Genomic DNA, 20,363 nt, shown 5'->3' with positions numbered 1-20,363 from the left:
GTATTGGAGGAGCGTCTGTCTATCTGAGTATTTCGCTCGTTTTCGAGGAGGAAAGATCCGAACTTGGCCACCACAAATGTGGCCAGTGTAAACATTGCAGTAATAGCAAACACAAATTGTGTTGAAACACAAGCATTAATTTTGCGGGACAGATTTTTGGAACGGGGGTACCCGAGAAGAGTCATCAAACAAGCCTACAAATGAGCGAAATACTCAGACAGATGCTCCTTCAATACTAACCTAAAAGACAAGATCCCCAGTTGGTCTGTGTGTTGACAGACGGTGGCAAATTTATTTATTTATTTTATTTATTTAGAGCTTTTTTATACCGGCATTCATGATACAATCACATCATGCTGTTTTACAGGTAACAGGGGGAGTGATAACGTTGAACAATTAACAAGTGGTGAGAAGCAAAAAAGTAAAAGTTACAATAAAACAGGGGAAGCTGGAACTAAAGGAAGAAGAAGAGAAGAAGGAATAATTTAACCAGTAACAATGAGAGGAATACATTATTTACATAGTGCTTACAGGTATCTTATAGGTAGTTGCAGTCTGTCTATATTGAGAACGTTAGGTGGGTCAGTTGGGTTCGGGAAAGGCTTGTCTAAATAACCATGTCTTAAGCCTTTTTCTGAATGTTAGTAAGCATGGTTCCTGTCTGAGGTCAGGGGGAATGGCATTCCATATAGATGGTCCCGCAGTGGAGAAGGCCCATTCTCTGAATGCTTGATGGTCGCATCATCTATTCGCCAACATTAGCATATTCTAGCTTTCTATGATACACTGAAGGAACCCCCATTAATTGTGACTACAAGGGGTCCTAACAGGGACAAATTAATTAATGCACAACCTCGCTCTGATAAGCAAAGATCTGAACTTGGCCACCACAAATGTGGCCAGTGTACATAATGCAGTAATAAAATTGATGGTCCATCATGGAAGGTACCGACCACGGGATATAAAATTATATGGAAGACGGAGACTACATGTAATTCAGACTGAGGTAAATATTAAAAACATACGCGCGAGCGAACAAAAGTACACCGTATTTTATAAGATACGCGCGTAGCCGTGCGTATCTTATAAAATCCGGGGTTGGCGCACGCAAGGCTGCGCAAAATCGGCAGCCTGCGAGCACCGAGCCGCGTAGCCTGCCTCCGTTCCCTCCGAGGCCGCTCCGAAATCAGAGCGGCCTCGGAGGGAACTTTCCTTCCACCCCTCCGCACCTTCCCCTTCCTTCCCCTACCTAACCCACCCTCCCAGCCCTATCTAACCCTTCCCCCTACCTTTATCAGAAAAGTTACTACTGCCTCCGGGCAGTAGTAACTTACATGCCCCGGGGCGGCAGACCCCGACACAGGCCGCTGTGTCGGGGCACTCGGCCATGCCCCCGAACACGCCCCGATCGAAAACCGCGCCCCGGCCACGCCCCCGACCGCCCCTTTTACGAAGCCCCGGGACTTACGCGCGCCGGCGGCCTATGCAAAATAGGCGCACCGGGCTTTTAAAATCTAGCCCACTATGTAGTGTATGCTCTGATTTGCCCCGTCCTAAGTTATATATGGGCAGAACTACCCGCAAAATCAGGATTAGGCTTAATGAACACAAATCTAAATTATATACAGAAACTGTGGCCGCCCCGATAATTCTACATTGCATGCAGCATAAACACACATTTTCCCAATTAATGTGGAAGATTGTGGAACATATTTCATTGTCAATACGAGGAGGAAATCGTATTGCTATATTAAACCGGCGAGAAGCTTTTTGGATATTTACATTGCGGTCTCAAGCACCGGAGGGTTTAAATGAAGAATTAGATTGGGGTTCATTGATTTGAGAATAATCACTGATGTGATCTGAAACGCGGGCTATATTTTGAATCAGATAAGTCGGTTGATTATTCTCTTTACATTGGAATTTGGGACGTTCACAGCTGTTTGTTGCAGAGTGATACCTTAGAAACACAAGATTGCATCGGCTTTGACAATTACATTTTTTTTTTTTTAATTTTCACGCAACACATATAAAAATATGAAAAAACGGAGATGGATTGTTAATGATTACAACATAAATGGATCACCCAGTGGTGGGGATAAAAGATCATTAAGTATGAAACTTTCCCTTCCTTCCCTAAAAATCTATTTTGTGCATACATTTGAATGAATAATCTGAATTAATACTCTAAATTTATGATTAATCCAGTATTGGATATTCAGAAAATCGAAGTGATATATTTAAAGATTAGGTTGAGAGTATTTTGTTAAGAGGTGATTTCAAGTGGAATTGATTTGGTACAACAATTAATAGATCTCTCTAATTAGTGGAATTAAAGTGCATATATAACTTGGTATCATCCAAAAGAGTGATGACATCCAAAGGTGACTTTGCATTAGGAGAAAGCACAGATATATCATTAGAATCAACAGGGACCTTTTTAAAAGATGGTATGTCCCCTACAATCATTAGAATCAACAGGGACCTTTTTAAAAGATGGTATGTCCCCTACAATGTCCCCTGAAGATCCCTTTTCAGGGATCTTCAGGGGACATTGTAGGATCTTTAGGGAAATTAATAAAATGAAGATTTTTTTTTCCCCCTTTGATTTTCAAGATTTTCCAACCATGAAGAAAGCCACTGATTTTCCTTAATAATATTTTGTTGCAAGTCAGACATATTTCCCAAATCTTTTTTTTTTTTTTTTTTTTACAAATATCACAATTCACCTTAATTTGGCCACTTCAGATTCCACGGATTTCATACGGGCATCCAGGTGACACAAAGAATTAACCAAATGGTTAATCTGACGAGCAATATTATTATTACGTGCCCGGATAGCTTTTCATAAAGATTCAATAGTTATTGTTGAGGATCTTACCAATTCCACTGGTTGGAAAGCAGAAAACATGGAAATTATTTCTTCATCATGCACAGCAGCAGCGTCGACAGATGAGTCCTCCGCCTTCCCTGGATCATCAGTCAGCTCTGAAGGCGAGAGCAGTGAATTAGCGGTGGCAATAGGAGCTATGGCATCTTTGGAACTTCCAACCAACCCTTTTCCCGGGGCTGAGTCAGTATGCGGACCTCCGCAGGATTAGAGGGGCAGATCGTTCCTCCAATGAAAGAGAGGTGGAAAGCTCTGGGAGGGGACCAGGTTCAACTGCTTCCCAGTCAGCCTCCAGCGAACCAACTCCCAAAGCAAGCCCTCCATGGTGCAGATGGGCGTCCATCAGACCCAGAACAACCACTCTGGCTCTCTGCCAGAGTGGGGCATATTGAAGCAAAAGAACTGAGCCCAAACAAGATACCTCAAACACGCCGAGCCAGTGCAGCCATCTTGAAATCCCGATTAAATCTATTTAAAAGTTTATACAAACCCTTAGTGTGATTTTTTTTTTTTTTTTTTTTTTAGGACAGACAAAGGTTTAGAAATATACCCCCTTTTTTCTATTTGGACTTGTTATATGCCTTGATTTCTCCACTGTCTCATATGCATCTGTATTCTAGTGACAACTGGTGTGACTTGGCTTTGTTCTCACTAATTTTTCCTTCCTTTTACCCCATTCTTCCTACCTCCTCCATTATTCCCACTTTCCTGATAGGTTTTTCTTTCGATGGATGGAATGTGGAGGTTATGTGGAGCTGGAGAGAGAACCATTGGGAATAGATATAATTATTTTTTTTTTCTGTTTTAAATGTAGAATTGATTAAATTTAATAATACTTTTATATAAATGCTTCTATCAATTGCTCATTTTAATTATTTCAGAAAATAGGGTTTCTTCAATTTCTTACTTTACAGCTTGGAAAAATGTTTATCCATGTTAGTTGCCATGCGTTTTGCTGCGTATGCAATTATTTGGTGACTAGAAACTGGCACTAGTCAATTTAATTATGATATATTTTTTTGGCAGATGGAATTGTGTCTTACAAAAATGCTATGCTTCATGCTTTTGCTAGCACATGAATTTTAATGCCTAAATAAATATGTATTTTGTATTCTTCTTTACATTTTGCCATTTTAGGAAAACCCAGCTCTGGCTGTTGCAATTAAAACATGTAAAAACTGCACTTCTGACAGTGTGAGAGAAAAGTTCCTGCAGGAAGCTTGTAAGTCTCAAAATATTTCCTTTGTAAAGTTTTGGCAGATCTTTGTTACATGACAATTTATTTCTAGACTTGTGTTATGTGACTTTTGAAAGATATTTTTTCACACTTGTATAACAATTAAGTGTGGCATCTTCTCATCATACTTTTTCATAGTAAAATAATACAGAATTGATGGAAATGGTGTAGTCTAACACCTGTTACATAGCATTTCACTGTCTCCAGGGTTCATTCTTGCCTGAGCTGCGAGACCTGCAGCTAGGGCAAGGTTTACATAGTGTTCTTAGTGCATAATAACATAGTGATGACAGCAGAAAAGGATCAAATGGTCCATCCAGTCTGCCCAGTAAGCTTCCCATGGTAAGACCCACCACGCCATGCAGGTTACCCCCATGTTTCTCTTAAGGGTAGCAGCTGCCTTTCTGTGCGGTTATCCCAAAGCTTTATTATAACCCATAAAAAATGTACTGCTTCCAACATTTTTTACTGGGTGATGAGCAGCCTTGAAAATTCAGACAGTGCTGCTTGACATATTTTGCTTATGGACTTGGCTGTAGAATCAGTCTTATGCTTTTTCCATTTTTTCTGCGTATCAGTGAAAAAGTTGTGGCCCATGTTGGTTGTCATCTGAATCCAATTCCTCTTCCCCCGCTGTCAAAGCAGAGAATGATTATTGGCTAAGGGTAGTAATCCCATGCCTTCTGTTAAGAGTAATAACTGCTGCTCCCTGCAGGTTAGCCCTTTGCTTATCAGATCCCCGGACCTTAAGCGATAGGGCCCTCGTTGGTTGTTTTAATCCAGTTCTTCTTTTCCCCTTGCCATTAAAGTGAGGAGCAATGTTGCAGTTGCATCAAAAGCATCAAGGTTTTTGAATAAGGGTAGTAACCATTGCTCTAGCAAGCTACCCCCATGCACCCTTTTCTTTATTTCCATCCTCTAGCCTATAGAGATCCACAGTGTTGAGGAAGAGTGGAGGAGTTAAGGAAGTGGTGGAGTGGAAGAGTGTGGAGGAATAGTAGTAGTGGAGGTGGTCATATGGAGGAATGAGGAGGCAAGGTAGCTGTGGAGAGGATGGAGCATGAAAGGCAGGGAGAGAGAGGAGAGGCACGAGGAGAAGAAAAGGGAGGATGAGGGCAGGAGCACTAGGGAAAAGAGGAGTAGGAGTTTAAATGGGGAGGGAGAAGGGGGATAGGCAGGCGAGTCCAGTAGGAGGAAGATGACAGGGTAGGAATAGACAGCGAGGGCTGAGGGGGAGGGAGGAGAGATGGGAGTTGGGAGCAAGAGTTAAGAAAGGGAGGACACCTTTCCGAAAGAGGGAAGTGGCACCCCATTCAGGCAGGCAGAAAGCAGGGCGTGTTCGTCTGAGGGCCTTGAAATTCTGTCCAGGACAATGAGATGGTGATTGCAGAGGTCCAAGAGAATTACGCCATGCTCTTTGGCAACTGGGCGGCCAAGACCTCAAGGGACTCCAAGGACCAGATCTGGCATACCATCGGCCAGGTGATCACCAGGTGCAGCGGCGTGAGATGCAGTGTTGAGTAGGTGGCCCACAGATACAGGGACATAAATGCCCAACTCATGTTGAAGGTAGCCAACAGAAATAGCTATGCCAAACCAGAGGAGGAGCCCCGTGTCCTTTCATCCTCACACCAATGGAGGTGCGCCTCATGGAACCGGATGTCGTTGGGGGCATGGCTGAGGAGCTGGACACCATGCGAGTCGCAGCTGGTAAGTTCACCTCACCTGTAAATGGCAATTCTGCAACAGTTATTAAAATCATTTGGCATAAGATGCTCACATTGATTGAGATGCTAAGTACACCTCTAATGCCAAATGCTACATGCCAATTTTTGCCCATTGGTACTTATGTCGTCGTCTTTGTTTCCACAGCTGTCGCCCAAGAAGCTGCCGGTCCCAGCCATTAAGGCCCAGGGACCAGCAGCACATTTTCAGGGCCCCTTGCTCATAGATGCCCAGACACAGATGAGCAAGGAGGAGGAGCAGCAGCAGCAGCAATGTACTCAGCAGCCCAGCCAAATGCTGGAACCCCTGGGATATTACAGCCCTCTAAATGTCTCCCTCAATCTGTCAGGCTTTAGCAAGGAATCCAGCTTGCAGTGGCCCCCAGCACCGCCTCACTCAAGCACACCATAGCGCCAGAGGGAGGCAGCAAGCACTCAGCAGATGCAGGCCATCAGCCCTCTCATGCCAATCCTGGAGGCCCAAATTCCTGTGCCTGCCACGACTACTACAGGCCCGGCACCAGCCCCACCAGCAAACTCAGCCACACCAATAGCACCTGTACCAGCACCCAGCCATCAATACATGACCAGCTGGACAGCCTTGAAAGGAGGCATGGGGTACACCTCCAACAAATACAGGCCAAGCCAGTGTGACTCAGGAAGGCAGTGAATATCAAAACCTAGGCACTGTCTGATCAGACTGCCGTGCACTCACAGGCTTTGACGATGGTTGCTACATCTTTCAATACCATGACCAGCGTCCTGACCCAAATTTTACAAATGATGCCCGAGCATGCACCAGTCTCTCCCCAGCATCCCTAGAGTCCATGTCATGCAGCAGTCCCCAGCCCGAGAGATGCCTCAGGGGTAGGCCCCCCAAAGACATGCTCCCCAAGTGGGAAGCCATGCTTGTGGCAAGGGGCCATGAGGCAGCAGAGATGGTCGCCATGAAAGCGGAATAAGACTTGTACCACCAAGTCTGGCTGGGTTCTCTACAGAGTTGTTGTGCCAGCTAGATGAAAGAAAGCTACTGGGCCCCTTCTGATTATAGAATATCTGTGCTAGCTTGCTGATGGGGATGGTCAACTGTCAGCCTGTGTGTGTAGTCCTGCCTACTTCAAATGCCCCCCTTCATGCTTGGTCCGCCTACAGTTACAGTCCATCTGCTATCTCTTCTCATCATGTCTCAGCTCCTTCTCCTGATGCTGGGGTGTTTTTCATCTGATCTCATCTCATCCTGCTGCTGCCTCCGTGCTGGTGTCTTATCCTGAGCTTCTACCTCCAGGCTGCTGTTCCTTGTCCTGGGGCTCCTACCTCTAAGCTCTACTCTCCAGTCTTGGTCCTGTGCTTCCAAGCTGCGCTCTCCAGTCATGGTCCTTCTGCCAGCTACTTGAACTCTGCTGCCGTAGCTCTTAGGCTGTCCCATTACAGTGCACTCTTTCTACATGGACTGTCTGGGGCCTTCTCTTGAACTCTGCTGCCGTGGCCCTTAGACTGTCCCATTGCAGTGCACTCTTTATACATGGACTGACTATCACATAGTTATGCTGCTATCAGCTCAAACATTACAGCTGTACTGCAGTTATTGGCGTGCCACTTCCACTTTCTGTGGTCTTTGCTGTAATCATCATTGTGTCAAAAGGATAAGATGCTAAACCTGTATATGTAATGATGCCATTTCTATATACGGTATGTATGTACAGGTCTATACTCATTGTGCAGTTAATTTGCATCTGTTGTTCAAAATCTTGTCCTTGCTGATTGTGATTACCAAAGACTTTGACTTGCTTTGAATCTGTTGACAATTGTGTAATAAAGTGGTCACGGGTTAAGAAGAAGCACTTTTGGTTGTGTATTTTCATTGTGTGGTTTTTGTCTTAAGGATTGAGTAGCTCAAATGTGTGGTCTCCACATGGCCTTGCTTGCTCAAGTGCCCTTGCACATTCTAATTAGGCAGTTATCTGAAAGTCCAGACTATAGGGCCTAGACTATACTACTTAAAGCTCAGTATATGCTTCCAAGGAAGACATCAGGAGCTAAGCCAGAAACGTCTTACTGTTGAGACAGCATACTCTTACCAACTGTTAGGTACATGGGCAGTAATGTGAGATGGGCATTAACTTGCTAGTGTTCAGCACCATATGCTGTTCAGTGCATATGGTGCTGAACAGCTTCCAAAGTATTCAGTAGAAATGCTTGGCTAGACACTGTTGGGGACCTATCGTTTGTATAGTTATATGAAGATGGTAGTGCAGCAAATTCAAACCATTGACCTCTTCCATTGTGAATATCTATTGTCATAAATGCTCTAATGACATAAGTTTTGTCAGAGACCTACTTGAATATAACACTTAGCCCTAGGTGTAGTTCATTTCTAGGGACCAGAAATGTGCAGCTGCTGGGTCCTGAGCCAGAGAGTACATGGTGTACATGTAAAGCATGTGTGGTGTTAAGGGGATGTAACACTGAGAGCCACATAAGGCTTGACCTTGGGCCCCTTACTTGGTTGCTCTCAATGCACTTAAAGGGCTATCTGAGCCAAATCCTTTTAGGTTTCCCCCAAAACCTAATACGTCATGAAATTGCAGGCTGCTGGCACACAATGTCAGCTGCTATATGACAACTGAGGAGGAGTGAGGGAGTTGTGCATGCTAGAAAAGCTCCACTGCCCAAGAACTGACTGCTGTGAAGCCTCCTGTAGCTTGGGGCAAGGCTGACTTCCATAGACTGGCTGCCACCCCTGGACTGGCCTGGGTTCTAGATCTGCATAATATCTAATCAGATCCAGAAGCAAGTGAAGCCATTATACCATCTGATTCACAATCCTGCCTTCACACAGTCAGAACAGCATCCAGGTGTATCCTCTCTGAGATGCAAACATAACCAACATCACATACTAATGGCCAAGGCCGTCACCATCTGGAGATGATAGTTGACAGCCTAGATTAGGATAACCGGGTGGATCTGTGTATGGGTGCATGCAACCAAAAAGAGGTACAATACATTGCAAATACCTCTGAGCAGTGTGGGAATGCCATATTCTTTGACATGCTATTTACTAAAGCCTGTAACTGAAAGGCTATTAGGTGAGCACTCTGTCAGCACTGGCTTAGAAACTGCTGAGGCAGTGTTGTCATCAGGATATTTGCAGATCTGATGTATCTGTTCATTGCCTCAGAGGCGCACACAGATGTCAGCTATGGAATAAGGCAGTAAAATGACCTCACAGGGCAAGCAGGATGGTAGTCCTCACATATGGGCAACACCACAGGATGGAGCCCAATCACGGAACATCTCTCTCAAAGTTTCTAGAACTTTGACTGGCCCCCACTGGGCATGCCCAGCATGGCACCAACCCTGCAGCCAGCAGGGGCCCCCCTCAGTCTTCCTTTTTCCGTGCAGCAGTAGCCACGCGGTTAAGGAGCTCCACAGAGATTCCTGACAGGAATTTTCCTCATGGAATTACTACAACTTTTCTTACCCCACAGTGGTCCCTCCTTCAAATTTTTCAAGCCGCGGTACTCCAGTAAGTTTTCTACCCGTTTTCGGTCGATTCCCATCGGGTTTGGCCCTCGCGGCCTACTGGCCGTCGACCGTACCGCGGCTCAAATTTTTCATGGTCATGGTGTCAGGGTTCCATCAGTGCCCGGACTGCAATCGCACCATGTCCATAACAGACCCTTATAAGTTCTATGTTATGTGTTTCGGATGTGAGCACAATGTCCTGACCTGCACCAAATGTGCCCTAATGACACCAAAAGGTCGCAAGGCCAGAATGGAGAAGATGGAACTTCTCTTCCGTGATCAACATAGAAACATATAGAAACATAGAAACATAGAAGTGACGGCAGAAGAAGACCAACGGCCCATCCAGTCTGCCCAGCAAGCTACGCAGTTTATCCATTTTTCCCCCCCTTTTTTCTCCCTCCCACCCGTCTCTATTGGCTTCCAGCACCCTCCGGCCCCAATTCCCTTCCACCCCTCCACCAATGCAGAGAGCAGTGCCATCCTAGTGAACATCCAGCTCAATCAGGGGTAGCAACCGCCGCAACCAGCAGGCCACACCCCTACCCCTTACCCACCCCTGTTTTGTTTGCTTGTTTGTTTTTTGTTTTTTTTTTTGAGATAGCAGCCCTCCATCCTTCCGCTCCATGAAGGTGGAACACCAACCACTGGCCACCGGCATCCTGCTCCGTGAATGCCTCTGTGGCTGCTGCCGCTCCGTGCAGTGTTTTGTTGCATGAAAGTGGAACACCAACTACTAGCCACTGGCATGAAAGTGGCACTGGCCACTGCATGAAAGTGGAACACCAACTACTGGCCACTGGCATCCCGCTCCGTGAATGCCTCAAACCCCGACACTGTCCATTGCATCGAAGTAGTCAGAACCGGCACCATCAACTTCACGCCAGTATTGACCACCGACCGGTGACCGTCCGGCATCGACGACTTCTCGACCTTCAACCACCTCTACTCCCCCTCAGGACCGAGGGGATCATAGAGAGAAACATCGCCACCAACACCGGAAGTCTCGGACCATCGACCTCGCCATCGTCTGAGCCACCATCGAAGAAACCCCGTCCAGAAAAGACACCGACCTTTTCGGCAACCAGGTCACTGAGGCAACCCTCACCCGACAGGGGATTGGGAGCCGCGACTCTGCCTTTAACGGTGGTCAGCTATGCCTCTGCCTCCTTCTTCTGTTCTGGAGCCGGGGCTGCTTGCTCCAGGTCTCCGAGAAGAACTGGACCGACTGGTTCAGGAGGCCATCGACAAGGCGATGCATCGACTCCAAGTTCCTCCGACACCGGTACCGATTGTGGAACCGACCACTGACCCAATTCCGGCAGCTTTGGCACCGCTGCCCTCGAAGATGGAAGGGCTCATTCCCGCTATTCCACCGATGGATCCCGGGTCACCGATGGCTCCGGTGCCCTCTCCGCTTACCTTGTCATCGGGAGTCCTACCAATGCCTCCCTCCATTGGGAGTCCTACCGATGCCTCAGCCATCGATGCTGATGCGTCCGGTGCCACCGATCCATTCATCGATGCCCTCTATGCCTGCACCGATGCCTTCATCGATGCCTCCAATTATTCCTTGGATTCCTTCTGAGCCTAGACCAGGACCCTCAGGGATTCCACCGTCCCGTCCCCCTCGGGCTCCTAGAGGGGCAGGTGCTGATCCCTATGATACCTGGACTGATAAGTCTTCACCAGACACTGATGACCTGCCTTCACCATCTTCTCTTACTGAAAGCAGAAAGCGTTCTCCTCCAGAGGACCTTTCCTTCATAAATTTTGTGAAGGAGATGTCTGAATTGGTTCCCTTCCAATTACAGACCGAACAATATGACAGGCATCAAATGATGGAGCTGTTGCAATTCCTGGATGCTCCCAAGGAAATAACCTCCATCCCTGTTCACCAAGTTCTTCTGGATCTCCCAAAAAAGAACTGGGAACACACTGGCTCTGTTGCTCCAGTCAACAGGAAGGCTGACACCACTTATTTGGTACAGTCAGCCTCAGGTTTTCAAAAACCTCAATTGGATCACCAATCTGTGGTTGTAGAATCTGCCCAAAAGAGGGCAAAGAGATCAAAACCCTTTCCCCCAGGCAAGGAGCAAAAATTTCTAGATGCCATTGGTCACCGGGTCTTCTAGGCTCAATGCTCATCTCCCGAATCGCCTCTTATCAGCTCTATATGACCCAATACAACAGGGTCTTATTTAAGCAGATAGAAGACTTCACACACTCCCTACCTCAGCAATTTCAAGATCAGCTCCAAACCCTAGTAAACAAGGGTTTTGAGGCGGGCAAGCATGAAATAAGATCATCTTACGATATCTTTGACACTGCTACCAGGGTATCTGCAGCTGCTATCTCGGCAAGAAGATGGGCCTGGCTCAAGTCTTCGGACCTTTGCCCTGAAGTGCAAGACAGATTATCCGACCTGCCCTGTGTAGGAGACAGTCTGTTCGGTGAACAGATTCAACGAACGGTGGCGGAACTCAAGGACCATCATAAGACCCTGAGACAGCTCTCTCTGATGCCTTAAGAACATAAGACATTGCCATGCTAGGTCAGACCAAGGGTCCATCAAGCCCAGCATCCTGTTTTGAACAGAGGCCAAACCAGGCCACAAGAACCTGGCAATTACCCAAACACTAAGAAGATCCCATGCTACTGATGCAATTAATAGCAGTGGCTATTCCCTAAGTAAACTTGATTAATAGCCGTTAATGGACTTCTCCTCCAAGAACTTATCCAAACCTTTTTTGAACCCAGCTACACTAACAGCACTAACCACATCCTCTGGCAACAAATTCCAGAGCTGTATTGTGCGTTGAGTGAAAAAGAAATTTCTCCGAATAGTCTTAAATGTGCTACTTGTTAACTTCATGGAATGCCCCCTAGTCCTTCTATTATTCGAAAGTGTAAATAACCGAGTCACATCTACTCGTTCAAGACCTCTCATGATCTTAAAGACCTCTATTATATCCCCCCTCAGCTTTCTCTTCTCCAAGCTGAACAGCCCTAACCTCTTCAGCCTTTCCTCATAGGGGAGCTGTTCCATCCCCTTTATCATTTTGGTTGCCCTTCTCTGTACCTTCTCCATCGCAACTATATCTTTTTTGAGATGCGGCGACCAGAACTGTACAAAGTATTCAAGCTGCGGTCTCACCATGGAGCGATATAGAGGCATTATGACATTTTCCGTTTTATTAACCATTCCCTTCCTAATAATTCTGAGTACTCCTCAAAACAGCCTTTCCGAAAAGACACTAAGAAGTCCTTCTTCCGTCTGAAGAAATTCTACCCGCCACCGGCTAGAACTCGCTCTACGAGACCATTTTAAAAAACCCAGTCTCGTCAGATACGAAAACAAAAGCAACAAGCAGCTCCTCAGCTGGGCCCTGCTTCCGGTTTTTGACTCCTGCATAGAGAGCAGCAGCCAGCTTCCGCTGCCTCACATACCAGTGGGAGGTTGATTGTGCCATTTCAGCAACAGGTGGCACTCAATCACCTCAGACCAGTGGGTCCTAGCGATAATCGCTCAAGGTTATCATCTCAACTTTCTCTCCATCCCACCGGACTCCCCACCTCTACCGACGTGGAGAACATCTGATCACTCCATCCTTCTGGAACAGGAGGTCTCCCTACTTCTCCAGTCCAAGGCAATAGAACCCTACTCTCAGCACGGCCTAGGGTTCTATTCCTGGTACTTCCTAATCCCCAAAAAAATCGGGAGGCGTTCGTCCAATTCTGGATCTACGTGCCCTCAACAAGTACCTCCATCGAGAAAAGTTCAAAATGGTAACCTTGGATTCTCTTCTTCCTCTTCTACAAAGAGGAGACTGGCTCTGCTCTCTAGACCTCCAGGATGCATACACTCATTTTGCGATAACTCCATCTCATCGCAAATACCTGAGATTTCTGGTAGGCCCCAAGCACTATCTGTACCGAGTGCTTCCATTCGGCCTCGAGTCTGCACCACAAGTCTTCACAAAATGTCTTGTAGTAGTTACAGCCTTCCTCAGGACTCAAGGTGTTCACGTCTACCCCTATCTAGACGATTGGTTGATCAGGGCTCCTACTCAGCAAACTGCTCTGTCGTTCCTACATCTTACCTGGATCTACATCTTACCTTACACACGCTGATTTCGCTAGGATTTCTCGTCAACTACAACAAATCCTACTTAGTCCCATCTCAAACCTTATCATTCATAGGGGCAGACTTGGACACATTTATTTATTTATTTATTTATTTATAAGTTTTTCTTTGCCGACATTCGTAAAGCACATCATGCCGGCTTACATTGAACTGAAAAGGAGGAAAATACAATAAACACAGAATCATATCGCAGTCAAAGTAAGGAGAAACTATTTACATGATATGAGGAATTATAATTCAGGTTTGAAAGCAAATCAAGGAGGTAGAAAGGGCAGAGAACTTTGTACATTCAATATATCAATAACCTTTCTTAATGGGGTTCGTATGCTGAGGGAGTTCAAAGTGTGCCAACATTCCGGGGAGGGCTGGAGGGAAGGAGGACTGGTAAGAGGGAAAATCATGGCAAAAGTCCGGCTGCATAGTAATTCTACGTTATATTTGTGTCAGGGTAGGCCTGCTTGAAGAGCCATGTTTTGACTCCTTTTTTAAATTTGGTGAGAGAAGGCTCTATACGGAGGGAGGCAGGGAGAGAGAGTTCCAGAGGGAGGTACCAGCTACGGAGAAAGCCCTTTCTCTAGTGAGTGACAGATGAGCTGACTTAAGGGAAGGAGTGTGTAGGGTACCTAAATGGGCACTTCTTATGGGGCGGTTAGTAGTGCGGAAGCGAGGCATTTCTTCAAGCCAAGTGTGATTAAATTTGTGTAGTGAGCAGTGAAGAATGGTAAGGGTTTTGTATTATGAGCGGAAGGAGATAGGGAGCCAGTGCAGGTCTTTTAAGATAGGGGTAATGTGTTCCGTTTTGTGAGTATTTGTTATGACTCTGGCCATGGAGTTTTGTAGGATCTGGAGTGACCTGATGGTGGAGGCGGGAAGGCCGAGTAGGAGGGAGTTACAATAGTCCAGTTTTGCAAGCATGGTGGTCTGAACTACAGTACGGAAGTCGTGAGTGTGTAATAATGGTTTGAGTTTCCTGAGGACATTTAATTTATAGAAACCTCCGTTTAGTAGGGATTTGATGTAGGGTTTAAAATTTAATTGATTATCTATGAGGATACCCAGGTCTCTTACCGCACAAAGTTGGTGTTGAGTACTGGTTGTGTTCTTGGGTGTGCGGTGTGGAGTGCCGTCTGGATGGCTGGAGATGCGTTTAGAGCTAAGTGGAGGTTGGAAAGCATGGATGTAATAGATGTGAGGCAGGATCCCCAGAAGTGCAAGGATTCATCAATTGATTTTTGGATCGGTGTGAGAATCTGCACATCGCCTGCGTTTGGAAGAATTTTAGGCCGAGGTCGGACAGTAAGCGGCACAGTGGTAGGAGGTAAATGTTGAACAGAGTGGATGATAAGGAGGAACCTTGTGGGACACCTTGTGTGATTGGGACGTGTGAGGATTGGTGTCTGTCAATTTTTACAATGTATTCTCTGTGGTTGAGATATGAGGAAAACCATGAAAGGGCTGTGTCAGCAATGCCTATTTCTGCCAGGCAGGTCAATAGAATTTGGTGGTTAACAGTGTCGAATGCTGCAGAGATGTCTAAGAGGGCGAGCAAGTAGGATTTTCCATGGTCCATGCCCTTGAGGATAGTATCTGTCATTAATAGTAATAAGGATTCTGTATTGCAGAATTACCTTGCAGGCAAAAGCTTTTCTACCTCGACAACGAGCTCTCATTCTCATCTCTCTCGCATACCAGCTGCAGTCTCAGCGCTACACGACTGCACGCCGCTTTCTCATCCTACTGGGACACATGGCGTCCTCAGTTCAAATCACCCCAATGGCCCGCCTAGCTATGAGAGTCATGCAGTGGACTCTGTCACAATGGACTCAATGCATTCAGCCCCTGTCGACCATTGTCCACGTCACTGACTCACTCCATCAGTCTCTCGCCTGGTGGAAAAATCAGATCAATCTCCTCCAAGGCTTGCCCTTCCAGGCTCCACACCCTCTAATAACTCTCACCACCAATGCTTCCAAACTCGGCTGGGGAGCCCATGTGGCCAATCTGCAGACACAAGGAACTTGGTCTCCAGAGGAAGCCAAAAACCAAATCAATTTCCTGGAGCTTCGAGCAATCAGATATTCTCGGAGTATTTCAGGATCGCCTCTCCAACCAAGTCATCCTGATTCAGACGGACAACCAGGTGGCCATGTGGTACATCAACAAACAGGGAGGCACGGGCTCCTGCCTCCTGTGTCAGGAAGCTGCGCAGATATGAGAGGAGGCCCTCTCCCACTCGATGTACCTCAGGGTCACCTACTTGCTGGGAGTGGACAATGTGTTGGCAGACAAGCTAAGTCGCACCTTTCAACCGCACGAGTGGTCTGTCAACCCCTCAATAGTGGACTCAATCTTCCAACAATGGGGTTACCCTCAAATAGACCTCTTTGCGTCACCTCAAAACCACAAAGAGAACTTCTGCTCTCTCACTCGCAGCCAACACTATCAGACAAGAGATGTGTTCTCCCTCTCATGGGCATGCAGGCATTTAAGCAAAGATATGCGGCATAAAGCACTGAATGCCTAATTTAACGCTCCTTACTGAATTAGTTCAAGCTTTTTAACTGTAGGCAACCCTCTGGACGCATTGCTATGAAACACTCAATCCCCCAAAATTAACGCCTTTTTGTTACCGAATACTAATGGAACAACCTATGTAATGTACGACCCATACTTATTAAATATAGGTGCCCTATTGTAAACCATTATGATGGGGAATAACTTAATGACGGTATATAAAAACTCTTATTTATTTATTTATTTATTTATTTATTTAAATTCTTTTACTATACCGATACTCAAGACGCGGTCTTATCGTACCGGTTTACAATAGAACAGGGGAAACCAATAACAACTATATAGAAGGTAAAAGTTACATCAAATAGGGAGCGAAAAACATGGGAGCTGGAGGACAGGAAAGATATTTTAAAACGATAACAACTGAAGAGTGGTAAAAAGGTCATTGAAAACAATGAAAAGCAAAAGAAAGCGATACGTAATCGGCTAGATTAAGCTCGGCTGTAGATTAATCTTAGGCAATTATTCACAATTATTCATAAATCTTGTGGACGGGGGAAACATGGAGAGGTAAGCAGGGGGGGAGGTGGCGGGGCAGGGACGGGGGGGGGGGGAGTTGGGAAGCGGTCAGGGTGAGAGTCAATGTGGTTGATAAAAGGTTCCTTCAACGATAAGCTTGAGTGAACAGCCAGGTTTTCAGTTTCTTTCTGAAGGAGAGATGGCATTGTTCCTGGTGTATATCTGGGGAAAGCGAATTCCAATGGAGCGGACCCGCAGTCGAAAGTGCTCGCTTATGAATGGAGTTGTGGACCGAGGATTTGTTAGGGGGGGCCTTGAGAGAACCTTTGTAGGTGGATCTGATCGGCCTTACGGAAGTATGTAGTTCGAGAGGGATGGAGAGTTGGAGTGTGGATTGCTGGTATACGGATTTGTGGATGATGGTGAGAGTCTTGAATAGTATTCTATATTGGATGGGTAGCCAATGAAGGATTTTTAGAATAGGTGTGATGTGGTCCTTACGACGTGTGTTTGTAAGGATCCTGGCCGCTGCGTTTTGCAGCATCTGTAGAGGTTTAGTAGAAGAGGCGGGAAGACCGAGTAGTAGAGCGTTGCAATAGTCGATCTTTGAAAACAGTATGGCTTGCAGCACTGAACGGAAATCCTGGAAGTGTAAGAGCGGTCTTAGCTTCTTCAGGACCTGTAGCTTAAAGAAGCATTCTTTAGTTGTAGCGTTAATGAACTTTTTGAAATTCATTCTAGAGTCCGGGGTGGCCCCAAGGTCTCTAACCTGGCTAGCTAGTGGAATAGTTGTATTATTGGCGAAAAGGTTGTCACATTAGGGGAGATAATCAGGAGTTCCGTTTTGGAGGTATTAAGGACCAGGTTGAGACTCGAGAGAAGAAGGTTGATGGCGTGTAGGCAGCTGTTCCAAAAATTTAGATTAGAGGAGATGGGGTCCGAGATGGGGATTATGATTTGCACATCGTCCTCGTAAATAAAATGGGTAAGGTTGAGGCTGTTTAGTAGCTGGCATAGAGGGAGTAGATATATATTGAACAGGGTAGGGGAACGTGAAGAACCCTGTGGTACTCCTTGTTTTGAAGGTATGGGGTGGGATTCTTTGTCATTAATTTTAACTTTGTAGTGCCTGTTGTTCAGAAAAGATTTGAACCAGAGCAGTGCAGAGCCAGAGATGCCTATTTCCTTTAGACGGATGATGAGGATAGAATGGTTAACTGTATCGAATGCCGCAGAGATGTCGAGTAGGGCTAGCAGGTATGATTGTCCCTTGTCAAGGCCCATCAGGATGATGTCCCTTAAAGAAAGAAGGAGGGATTCTGTGTTAAGGCGTTTCCTGAAACCGAATTGAGAAGGGTAGAGAATGTTGTGAGAGTCAAGGTAGTCTGTGAGTCGGATGTTGACCAACCTTTCCATTAGCTTGGCTATAAAAGGTAAGTTTGCAATGGGGCGGAAATTTACAGGGTTAGTTGGGTCCAGGTTGGGTTTTTTTAGTAGGGGTTTCAGGGAAGCAATTTTTAAAGAGTCAGGGACGGATCCTTGATTGAGGGAGCAATTTATAATGTCAGCCAGAGGTTTAGCAATGGTGTTAGGAATGGTGAGAAGTAGTTTGGTCAGTATTTGGTCCAATGGGTGTGAAGAAGGTTTCATTTTCTTGATGATTGATTCGATTTCCAGGACTGATGTAGGTTCAAGAGATTCTAGTGTCTGTTCGTGGATGGTTGGTGAATGATTTTGGCTTGGTGTGGGAGTGAGGGAGTTGATGAAGTGTTGGATGGTGCCAGCGGGGCAAGAAGATTTTTGATTTTGTTGTCAAAGAAGATTGCCAACTCTGTGGATTTGCTTTGGGCTTCTTCTTCTTCTGGGAAGGTAGGAGGTATAGGGGTGGTAAGGGCTGCAACATATGAGAACAGAATGTTTGGGTCGTATAGGAAGCCGTGTATTTTTTTGGCGTAGAAATCTCGTTTAGTGCGAGTAATGGATGTCCTATAAAAGTTCATTGCTGTTTTGTAAGAAGCCAGTGAGGTAGGGGAGGGATCTTTTCGCCAGCGTTGTTCTTTGTGTTGTAGGTCTTGTTTTAGTTTTCTTAGTTCAGTAGAGAAGCAGGGTTTTTTATTCGTGCGGGCAGGGTTGATAACTTTTGAAGATAAGGGGCAGATTAAGTTTGCTACTGAGTGTGTGATGGATTGCCAGGAGTTAATAGCGGTGTCAGCATCAGAGAGGTCCAGTTTGGTTAGGTCTTTGGCAAGGCTGTTGTTGAGAGTGTCCATGGAACAAGTTTCCTGAACTGGATAGAGGATTTCTTAGCAATGGGAGTCTGTTTTTGTTTTATAGTTAATTCTATAAATAAATAAATAATAAAATGGGCAACCGGTCTCTATATGCATTCCCTCCACTTCTACATCTCTCAAATACTCTCGTGAAGTTACATCAGGACAAGGGAACCATGATCCTGATAGCACCTCACTGGCCACGCCAAGTTTGGTTCCAATACTTCAGGATCACTCCATTCGCAGGCACGTTCCCTTGGGAAAGGGACCCGCTTCTGATTACGCAAAACGGGTGCCTGCGCCACCCCAATCTTCAAGCCTTGTCCCTGACGGCATGAATGTTGAAAGGTTAATCCTTCAGGCACTTAACCTTTCTGAATCAGTTTCCCGTGTCCTAATTGCTTCACGGAAGCCTTCCACGAGAAAATCCTACCTTTACAAATGGAACAGGTTTCAGTCATGGTGCTCTTCTCAATCCCTTGACCCCTTTACCTGTCCAATCACGGAGTTTCTGGACTATCTCTGGCACTTGTCAGAGTCAGGTCTAAAAACTTCATCAGAATGCATGGTAGTGCGGTGGCCGCCTTCCATAAAGGTGTCGGGGATGTTCCCATATCAGTACAACCCCTTGTAACACGTTTTCTGAAGGGCTTGCTTCACCTCAAGCCTCCACTGCGTCCTCTGGCCCCTTCTTGGGACCTCAACCTGGTTTTGGGTCGGCTCATGAAACCACCATTCGAGCCTCTCCAATCCTGTGAACTTCGCTATCTCACATGGAAAGTGATTTTCCTTTTTGCAATCACTTCAGCTCTCAGAGTTAGTGAGTTACAGGCCCTAGTTACCTATCTGCCTTACACTAAACTTCTGCAGGACCAGGCAGTACTCCGCACTCACCCTAAGTTCTTGCCTAAGGTAGTATCAGAGTTTCATCTCAATCAATCCATTATACTACCTACCTTTTTTCCCAGGCCCCACTCCAACCCAGGAGAGCAGGCTCTGCATACCCTTGACTGTAAACGGGCTCTAGCATTCTACATAGACCGTACAGCTGCCCACAGGAAAAGCACTCAGTTTTTTCTTTTTCCATTCCATCAAATTGGGGCAGCCTGTGGGTAAGCAGACTCTCTCCTCCTGGTTAGCGGACTGCATATCCTTTTGCTATCAGCAAGCAGGCATTCCACTTCAAGACCGTGTTAAAGCACACTCTGTGAGGGCCATGACAACTTCAGTAGCACACCTTCGCTCGGTGCCGCTTCCTGACGTTTGCAGGGCTGCCACCTGGAGTTCTCTCCATTCCTTTACAGCCCACTATTGCTTGGACAAGGCCGGAAGACAAGATTCCTTCTTCGTCTAATCTGTCCTGCGTAACCTATTCACAACTTGACGTACCAATACCCTTCCACCTGCCCGGTAGGATTCAGGATGCCCTCGGCCAGATTTCACCCCAGTCCTAGTGCCTTGCACACCTGGGTACATTTGGTGCATTCTCGGACATCCTCAGCTCAGTACTCACCCATATGTGAGGACTACCATCCTG

General features: G+C 46.1%; 1 protein-coding gene across 23 annotated transcripts in view; it reads left to right on the top strand.

Annotated features, from left to right (window-relative positions):
• Positions 1–20,363, top strand: part of PTK2 (protein tyrosine kinase 2) — a 1,447,287-nt gene that overhangs the window by 862,270 nt on the left and 564,654 nt on the right. For all 23 annotated transcript variants that reach the window (XM_029592091.1, XM_029592099.1, XM_029592089.1 and 20 more), the window contains one exon: positions 4,028–4,112. In XM_029592091.1, coding sequence (XP_029447951.1) covers positions 4,028–4,112 — 85 coding nt within the window. The remainder of the gene's footprint in view (positions 1–4,027; positions 4,113–20,363) is intronic.

This window comes from Rhinatrema bivittatum, chromosome 2 (genome assembly GCF_901001135.1).
Source record: "Rhinatrema bivittatum chromosome 2, aRhiBiv1.1, whole genome shotgun sequence".
NCBI lineage: Eukaryota > Metazoa > Chordata > Amphibia > Gymnophiona > Rhinatrematidae > Rhinatrema > Rhinatrema bivittatum.
The sequence above is the reverse complement of the archived record's forward strand: the minus strand, read 5'-3'. Positions and strand labels throughout refer to the sequence as shown.